The 10,000-nt window shown below is 47.2% G+C and overlaps 1 protein-coding gene across 1 annotated transcript in view; it reads left to right on the top strand.

The window, feature by feature from the left end:
* Window positions 1-10,000, top strand: part of dally (division abnormally delayed protein) — a 439,028-nt gene that overhangs the window by 421,519 nt on the left and 7,509 nt on the right. Inside the window, exon 5 of the mRNA XM_086531329.1 lies at window positions 2,879-3,053. Coding sequence (XP_086387455.1) covers window positions 2,879-3,053 — 175 coding nt within the window. The remainder of the gene's footprint in view (window positions 1-2,878; window positions 3,054-10,000) is intronic.

The raw sequence follows: 10,000 nt of genomic DNA on the forward strand, positions 1-10,000 counted from the left end.
ATCGCTTCTTTATCTATTCTCTTTCTCTCTCTCTTTTAACATTCTCTCCTTCTCCTCCCGCGGCCTCTTCCTCTCCCTCTCTCCTTCCTTTCTTTTACGTGTTCTCACTCCTCTCTCCTTCCACGGTCTCTCTCTCTCTCACTCTCCCTCTCTATCTCTCTCTCTCTCCCTCTCTCCCTCTCTCCCTCTCTCCCTCTCTCCCTCTCTCCCTCTCTCCCTCTCTCTCTCTCTCTCACTCTCACTCTCACTCCCTCCCTCCCTCCCTCCCTCCCTCCCTCCCTCCTTCCCCTCTCCTCATCCTCTTCTCACACTGTCTCCCTCTACATCCAACTCCCCCATCCACCCTTTCTTCCTGTCACCCCTTCCCCCTTTCACTCCCCCTTTTAGCTCCCCCTTCTCATCCCATACTCCTCTCTCAGTAAATATTCCACGTCAAGGCACCCGTGTCAAGCGCTAGTGTGTCAGGTGTCACTCGGCTGGTCATGACAGCTGTAGCGTTCTGAATATTCAAGCGTTTCTCCCGCCGTCGAAAAGGAGGAAGAGGAAGGGAAGTCTCGGCTGAATGGGACGCTCTGAGTGAAGGAGTGGGATGGACGAAGGCGAAAAATGTATTCTTTTATCGCTGCGTTCTTTTCAGGGGGTGAGAGAGAGAGGGGGGGAGAGGGAGAGAGAGAGAGAGAGGGAGAGAGAGAGGGAGAGGGAGAGAGAGAGGGGGGGGAGAAGGAGAGGGAGAGAGAGGGGGGGAGAGAGAGAGAGAGAGAGAGAGAGAGAGAGAGAGAGAGAGAGAGAGAGAGAGAGAGAGAGAGAGAGAGAGAGAGAGAGGAAAAGAGAGAAGATAAAGAAAGAAAGAAGGAAGGGAAGGAACACACATAATAGATATCGAACTCTAGATAGACTACCAAGAGACTACCTGATTTTTACACACATCCCTCAGTGCCCCCCCCACCCCCGATTTTACGTCGTGCTGTAAATCCTCGACTTTTGCAAGTTCTTGTTCCGTTAATCCGATTTATGCTTGGTCGGCGGTTTTATTGTTTTCTTTATTTCTTCCTTTCGGTGAACGGAGCCGAAGGGAATGCGTTTCTCTTTGATTTTTTCTCGCTCTATTTTGTTTGTGCTCTCTCTCTATCTATCTCTCTCTCTCTCTCTCTCTCTCTCTCTCTCTCTCTCTCTCTCTCTCTCTCTCTCTCTCTCTCTCTCTCTCTCTCTCCCCCTCTCTCTCTCTCTCACTCTCACTGCCTTCACTCGTCACAGCCACTCTCTCTCTCTCTCTCTCTCTCTCTCTCTCTCTCTCTCTCTCTCTCTCTCTCTCTCTCTCTCTCTCTCTCTCTCTCTCTCTCTCTCAATCTTTCACTCACACACTCACTCACTCACTCACTCACTCACTCACTCACTCACTCACTCACTCACACCCTATCCCTCTCACTATTTATCTATCTATTTATTACTTTCTCTCTCTTTCTCTCTCTATATCTCTTTATCTGTCTTTTATCTATTTATCTGTCTATCTCTATCTCTATCTATCTAGCAATCCTTCTTCTCTCTCTTTGTGAATAATCGCTCATATTTCACCCCCCCCCCCCCCGCGCCTAAAAAAGGCTTCACATGCCCTCCCTTTCACGTGTAGTTGACCTGGTTATCTTTTATGAATGAAAGAGAAAAGGAAAAATATTCTTGGGGAAATGAAGGAGGGGGAGAGTAAAGAATGGAAGGAGAAAAAGGGGAGAAAAGAAGGAGAGAATTGAAGAGATAGATAAATTGATAGAATTTAGATCGAGAGAAAAAATCCGCACCCAAAGGAGGAAGAGAGGTGGATCGATGAAAGAGGTAGATAGTAAAACGCGTGGAGAAGGGAGGAACATTGGAGAGAATGGTAAATTGATAGATAAACTGGTAGATAGCTAGATGTTTGATCGAATAAAAATGCGTGAAGAAGAGAGAATGAAGGAGAGATTGATAGATAGATAGATAAGCTGATAGACAGACATAGATTTGATCGAGTAAAAAAATGACTGAAAAAACAACAGAAAAGGAAATCAAAACATAAGATTAAAGAATAGAAGGAGAAAAAAATAACAGAGAAGGAGAAAGTAGAAGTAAAAAGAGGAACAAGAAAATTAAACATCCCAGCAAAAGAGAAGGAAAAAGAAAAGAAAGAAGGGAAAAAATAGAAAGGGAAAAAGAAGAGGGTTAGCAGGCAGAAGGAGAGAGAGAGAAAGTGAAGCTTTAAAGGGCATTGATATGATTTCCCTCGTGGCTTCAGAGTCCCGTGCGCTTCGGAGAGCAAGCCAAGCAAGTGACTAACGGACGTTGTCGTTGTCAGGGTGGTCGTTCCGATACGACCGCCGTGAGGTGCGAAGGACAGTGACGATCCCGTAAGACTTTTGATTATTCGTCCCTTTGCCTTCGTCAGCCCCCCCCCCCCCAGACGAAGGACGTGGCAATCGTTCCAATAATATTTCGTGAAAATGTGTATGGACAACGCGAAAATAAAGCGACTCTGGATGCGACAGTGCCAGGGCGACGGCGAAGACCACGGAGCGAAGATGACTAGGGAGACGGTCGGTTGCAAGAGCGAAGGAAACTGGTGAGAATGACTTTAGGGTGCAGAGACACGGGCGCTTCCGGTCCGTTGGGGTTAGGGATCACTGGCGTCATTTTGGTCACCCTTTTATCAATCTGTGGGATGCTGACGTCATCTTGGTATTTGACCTCCTTTCTAACCTGCCTTTTCCCCTTTCCAGATCTCTCTAAACTCCTCCTATTCCCATTCCAGCCTTCCGTAGCCTTCCCATTCCAACCTTCCGTAGCCTTCCGATTCCAACCTTCCGTAGCCTTCCGATTCCAGCCTTTTCTAACCTCCTTTTCCCCGTTCCAGCCGAAGAGGAGCACAGCGTGGAGGAGCGAGCCACCAGCAGCGTGCTCGACGCCGCCAGCGCGACCCTGCGAGCGGTGGAGGCCGCGCGGGAATGGTGGGCTGGCGTCGCCGACAACCACTGCAAGGATCTCCCCGCTAAGGACGACCACTGCTGGAACGGCGTGCGAGTCGCTCCGTAAGTAGTTTTATTTTTTTTTTCTAGTATTATCACTTTTTTTCATGAGCAACTATCCTGTGCTGCTGAAATGGCAGAGCTCCCTGCCTGCGGTGCATTAGCCCTTCTTGCCTGAGATAGCTTTAAATGTGTACGTGCGGGTTATTGGCTCGTCTGCTCCGAGATTAAGACAGCCAGCCACGGAAATGAGGCGCAGAGTGCGCGGGCCTGTGAGGGCCTCTGCCCCGGGGCCTTCCTTGAACTCGTTACTGAATTTCCATTAACGTCTGCATGTTAAGAGCGACATGCGAGTGCTGGGACATCAAGCCTCCTCTCCCTGCCTCCTCTCTTCTCCCTCGTCCCTACATTCTCCCTCGCCCCTCTCCACTCCCTACTTCCAATTCTCTCCCTCGCTCCTCAACTGTGCCTCGCCCACTTGCATCCCCGCCGCCGGGAGCGAGTATGAAGTGAAATGTGGGTGGATAACCCCGTAGAGTTATACCTCGTGAATTCTTTTTCTAAATGGGTTTTCAAATGAACTAGTATTTATCCATTTATTAATCTTCATATCTAGGAACCTTTTTCTCAAATCTGTAAATTGGATTCCTTTTTTATCACTCTGCCCCCTCTTGGTTATTCACTTATCAAGCAGTCGCTCGGCGTAGGCACCAGCCCTAAGAAGGCACCCGGCCCTGAATGCAAGCACTGTACGCAAGAGACCATATTACCAAGGTTTGAGTTAACGGCCGCCTACGGTGACCCGGTAATTAGCGTTGGTTCTCCTGCTCCAATTTAACGCTTCGGTTCCAGCCGTATTCACAAGCGAATAATTTCAACATCTCGCCATGCATTCGTTAGCATGTAATTAACCCCCCTCGCCAGGAGTGGGGTTCCGTGGCTGGGAGGGAGTGAGGGGGAGGGGGGTTGATTGCAGGGGGGAAAGGGGAGAGGGGGAGGGGGGTTTATTGCAGGGGGGAAAGGGGAGAGGGGGAGGAATTGGTTAAAGGGGGGATGGGGTTAGGAGGGAGGAGCTGGTTGAAGGGGAGGGTTAGGCTGATTGCAAGGGGAGGGGGGATAGGGGGATCTGGTTGCAAGGGGAGAGAGGATAGGGGCGAGGGGGTTGCTTGTTGCAAGGGGAGGGGGAATTGTATAGTTGGACCCGTTTCGGTTTTGTAAGAGGGAAAGGGGGGGGGGACATAATTGATGTAGTTTCAAGCTTACTAGTGATTATATTTTTACTATTCTTGTCTCATTTCCAGTCATCATGAGTATTATTATCATGTTATCATTAGCGATATTGCTATAACTATTGCTATCAGGATCATAACTGTATTTCTCTGTATTTTGCGGTATCATCGATATAATTGTTACATGCATGATTATTTATTATAATTGTTTTTTTCTTATAATCTTTAGTAATAATGCTATTACTATTATTGTAATTAATCAGCCTCTGTTTCTTTTTAATTCCCTTCGTCATCCTTATAATCTTATTCTTCTCCTTCCATCTTTCCTTTATTACTTCTCTTTCCCTCTCTTCCTTCCAATCTTCCTTCCCCCTTGCGCCTCCTCTTCGAAATTTGAATATCAATCTTTGAAGAATTTGAAGAATAAAGAACGAGAAAGGAAAAAGAAGTCATCGAGGTATTTTCTCAATTAAGACATTCGGGGTTCTCTCCTTCAATATTTCTCTTTCTCTCTCTCTCTCTCTCTCGCTCTCGCTCTCCTCCCCGGCGGGAAATAACTCTTTAATCCTCTCTTTCTCTCTCTCTCTCTCTCTTCCTCCCTCCCTCCCTCCCACTCTCTCTCCAGTGGAAAATAACTATTTAATCCTCTCTCTCTCTCACTCTCTCTCTCTCTCTCTCTCTCTCTCTCTCTCTCTCTCTCTCTCTCTCTCTCTCTCTCTCTCTCTCTCTCTCTCTCTCTCTCTCTCTCTCTCTCTCTCTGAGAGAAATCACATCACCAGAATTCTGAATCTACAACTTGAGCAGCGATCATTCCACGATGTGAGGAGGAAGGGGAATGGGTAAAGAGAGGAGGGGAGGGACATGGGGTGGGGTGGGGAGGGGAGACAGTTTGATGGGTGAGGGGGAGAGGGAGAGGGAGGGTATGAGGGAGATTGAAAGGTGTTGTTGAGTTGGAAGGATGAGGGGGGTAAGGGAAAGGAAATAGTGGTGTGAGAAGGGGGGGGATGGAGAGAGAGAAAAAAGAAAAAGAAGGAGAGAGTGGGGCAAAGAAGAGAAAAAATATGGAAGAAAAGGGAGAGAGGGGAGGAGGGGGGGGTAAAAGAGAAAAAATAAGGGTAGAGGAGTGAAGGAGACAGGAAGGGAGAAGAGGAATGAGGACATAAGGAGAAAGAAGTGAAGGGGGGGGCGGAGGTGAAGGGATGAGAGGGGGGGGAGAAAGAAGGGGGGGAGGGGAGGGGAGGGGGCATGATATGGAGGGGGCAGATGCCGTCTCCTGGGCACGACCAGAACTGACACCCTGGATAACTGCTTGATCGAAAATCAATTATCATCCGATAGATCCTTACTTTCCTTCGTCTCTTGGGTGTCAGAGGAATATATTTTTCCTCCCTCCGTTCCTCTCTTTCTCTTTCGGATTTCCATTTCTTTCTCCCTTCCCTTGTTTTGCTTGATTTTATATTATTATTATTATTATTATCTGTCCTCCGTCTTATGATATTTTTTGTAACTTTCCATCTCGTCTTTCTCTCTTATTTTCTCCAATTCATCCAATTCGTCTATCTATCTATCTATCTATCTAGAATAAAGAACAAACGATAGAAGGAGAGAAAGACACCTATCACGTACGACCAAGCTCTCCGCGTTTTCCTATTTCAGTTTTGTGGTCGTGAAAGCACTCGTAGCCGGGGTCGTTCGTGGTCGTTTCCGAGGCCGACTTGATGGTGTTGAGAGAGAGAGAGAGAGAGAGAGAGAGAGAGAGAGAGAGAGAGAGAGAGAGAGAGAGAGAGAGAGAGAGAGAGAGAGAGAGAGAGAGAGAGAGTAGCAGACAGGTAGGGAGAAAAGAGAGTGAGAGAGAAAGATATATATAAAGAAAGAGAGCAGCAGCAGAGACACACAGAGAGAAAGAGAGAGAGAGAGAGAGAGAGAGAGAGAGAGAGAGAGAGAGAGAGAGAGAGAGAGAGAGAGAGAGAGAGAGAGAGAGAGAGAGAGAGAGAGAGAGAGAGAGAGAGAGAAGAGATGGTCGGCAGCAGACAAGGCCGAGCTAAGCAAACAGCGCCGTCTCATCCTCCACTATTGCTTCCGTCAGCTCTGTGTTCCGCGATTAAAATGTCCCGAGCTTCCTCTTTGTGCCTCATTCTCACTTTATATATATATATATATATATATATATATATATATATATATATATATATATATATATATACACACACATACATACATACATACATACATACATACAAACATACTTATATATACACACGTGTGCGTGTGTGTGTGTGTGTGTGTTTATGTATTATATGCATGCATATATGTGCGTATTTGTGTATCTATTCTCTTGCTTAGAAAGAGAGATAGTTTATTCTTATACCATTTTTCCTTTGAATTTCACCCCTGAGAGCGAACACCAAAGGCCACAAATATTTAAAAGCAATTATCAGATAAGGAGGCGAGCGATAAGGAGGCGAGCCGCTCGTGCCCGAACGAAGCGACGCGACGCCCCGTTTGAGCCGCGCAATGTCGTTCCAGCCGGGCGACCGTCGGAGCGGGAAAGAGCTCGTGCATTGTCGCCGCCGATCGGGGGAATGGCGTCTGCCGTTCGTTAATGCAATTGTTGAGCTGCTGCCGTTGCCTAAGATGGCTTTGGTCTTCGGGGTGTGGGATCGGGCGTAGGGTGGGGGGTGGGGGTGGGGGGTGAGAGGGCTTAACGCAGCGAGCGGAGGGGGGTACGAGTCGGTTACGAGTCGGTTACGAGTCATCTACGGGTCCTTGCAATCGGTCCGCATTACGCGAGTGTTGGTGTGTTTATATGTGTGTGTATGGGTGTGTGTGGGTGGGTGTGTGTGGGTGGGTGGGTGGGTGTGGGGGGGTAGGGGAGTGGGAGAGATTGCAATGAGATTCCTGAGTCAGTTATCTAGTCTTTGTTTCAGTCGATTCGGTCGTTGGCTAAGATAGGTGTGTCTTTATCTTTCGGACGCAGAGTGGAATAGGAAGACAGTGATGATAGATAGATAGATAGAGATAGATTGATAGGTAGATAGATAGAGATAGATTGATAGGTAGATAGAGAGAGATAGATTGATAGGTAGATAGAGAGAGATAGAATGATAGGTAGATTGATAGGTAGATAGAGAGAGATAGAATGATAGGTAGATAGAGATAGATTGATGGGTAGATGGGTAATGATAGGATTAATAGGTACATTTGTGGAGATATGCGTATGGAAACATCTAGAGAGATTGAAATAAGTTACCGAACAGCAGATAGAGGAAGAAGGGGGAAAAGAAGAAGGGGTTGGGGGAGGTGAGGAGAGAGGGGGAGAAGAATGAAGGAGGAAGACAGGAGGAACTGTAGGAGAGGAGAAGAGGAAGAAAGAAGAAAAAAAGAGAGATGGCTATTGGGGAGAGGGGATTGGGGAAGATATGGGTGAGGGAAAGGAAGAGAAAAGGAGGGGGAAGAGAATGGGTGGGAAAAGTACAGGAGGTAGTGGGAGAACAAAAGAGGGAGTGAGTAAGAGGAGGAGAAAGAAGGGAGGAAGAGGGAGAAAAAAAAGTAGAGAAAGAAGAGAAGACAAGGGAAAGAGGATAGGAGAGGAAGGAAAATGGAGAGAAATCAGGAAACACGAGAAGGAAGAGTGAGAGAAAGAGCAGATGAGGTAGAAGGAAGAGACAGTGGGAAGAGAAGAGGAGGGGGGAAAGAAAGAGAAAGAGCAGAGGAGGTAAAAGGAAGAGACAGTGGGAAGAGAAGAGGAGGAGGAAAAGAAAGAGAGGTAGAAGGAAGAGGAGAGGGGAAAGAAAGAGAAAGAGCAGAGGAGGTAGAAGGAAGAGACAGTGTGAAGAGAAGAGGAGGAGAAGGAAAAAAAGAAAGATAAAGAGCAGTGAAAGGAGAAAAGAAGAAGAAGAAGGAGCAGAACAATAGTCCCAGGTAGCCCTCGCGGGGAAACTCAATCTTCCTCGTCGTAAGGGAGTGTGATTGCTCCTTGCCAGAACCAGACCAATAATTTTATACGTTATCAAGATACCAACGATTAACCCCGGGTTGTGCGGGGATGGAGTTGGCGAGGGAGGAGGGAGGGAGGGAGGGTGGGAGAATGGGTGGATGGGTGGGAGTTTGCGAGCGTGTGAGAGGGAAGGAGGGAGGGTGGGTGGGAGGGAGTTTGCGAAAGAGGGAGGGAGGGAGGAGGTAGGGTAGGTGGGAAGGGGGGGGGGTTGCAAAAGAGGGAAGGAGGAAGAAAAGATAGAAGGGAGGGAAGGAGGGAGTGAGACAATTGAGCCAAGGATGAAGGGAGTAAGAGAGAAAGAGAGTGAGAAATAAACAAGCAGACAGTGAGAGTAAGGAAGAGAAGAAGAATAAAGGAAGGAGTAGGAGAACGAAGAGAATGAAGCTCTGTCGTGATGCCCCCCCTCCACCCTACCCCACCCCCCACCTCCTCACCTTCCCATCCCCTCCCCTCCCCTATTGTTGCTCGGGAACTGATAAATGAACTGTTGCCCGCGTGACGACCTGTTACGACCGGTCCCTGAGACATGTTGCCACAAAGACAATTTTCTGGGAGGTTTTGGTTAGGGGGGGAGGGGTAGGATGGAAGGAAGGGAAGGGGGGAGGAGGAGGAGGGTAGGGGAAAAAGAAAAGAAGGAGGAGGAGGAGGAGGAGGAAGGGGGGAAGGGAGGGGGAGGGGGAGAGGCGAGGACAGGAAAGGACACATGTTTAAAAAAAAAAAAAAAGAAAGGGAGAGAAAACGCGACCGGAAAACTGGGGGCCATTAGTGAGCCGTTTTGTATTGTGCTGCGTCGCGAAAGGTGTGTTTTGCCCCGACCTCCTGACGATGAGTTTTAAGCCGGTAATTATGTGGGACTTTCGATCTTAACGGCGTATCTTAATTGCCTCGCTCATTATACTGTGTTACAGTTTATTGCCATTAGCTTTTGTGTTCGGAGAACGGTGTGCCTGGGCTGTTGTTTCGAAAAGAAATATAAACGGGATGTCAGTACACCCACAAACAAACTCTCTCTCGCACACGCACGCACACACACACACACACACACACACACACACACACACACACACACACACACACACACACACACACACACACACACACACACACACACACACATATATATATATACATACACATACATACATACACACGGTAAAACTCTGCGGTGATGGAGACCCGCGTTTCACATAAAAGTAAATGAACGTAAAAAAATTATGAATGTACCACTATATGTGTTTTTATTAATTCTTATGATTTTTTAAAACAATTATTCTAATGGGTAGATATGTAGGATAATATATTTTACTTATTTGATTAAAGACGAAAATCTCTCTTAATGTATGTTTATTTTTTTCATTTATGCACGTGTGGAATTAGTGCCGGATTTTCTCTCTCAAGACCTAGAAAATATACGACGAGAATATTGAAATATATAGAGAGAGAACCAGTCAGCCATTTCAGCCGCCCGTTTACTCCATCGACACTATTACGCTTTTAGTCGACCTGTAAGAATATAAATGCAAATTCTAAAAAAAATCTCCAAAAAGACGTGGGTTACTAACCGCAAAAGATTCCGTAATCTTGTAAGACTCGTTATACCTCAAAGACTATTCTTTCCCCTTCACCTTTTCCTCCACTTCACGTTCCTCCGTTCCTTTGACCCGCCAATCTCATCGCGTTCGACCGAAGACCAGATTATGTTGAATTTAATAGCATTGCCGCGTCATCTCCTCTCTTGCTTTCTTCGAGCACGGGAGACCTCGAGGTGCGTGTGTGGGAGGGGG

This window comes from Penaeus japonicus, unplaced genomic scaffold (genome assembly GCF_977035675.1).
Source record: "Penaeus japonicus unplaced genomic scaffold, GWHDUDI00000001_assembly GWHDUDI00000035, whole genome shotgun sequence".
Lineage (NCBI taxonomy): Eukaryota > Metazoa > Arthropoda > Malacostraca > Decapoda > Penaeidae > Penaeus > Penaeus japonicus.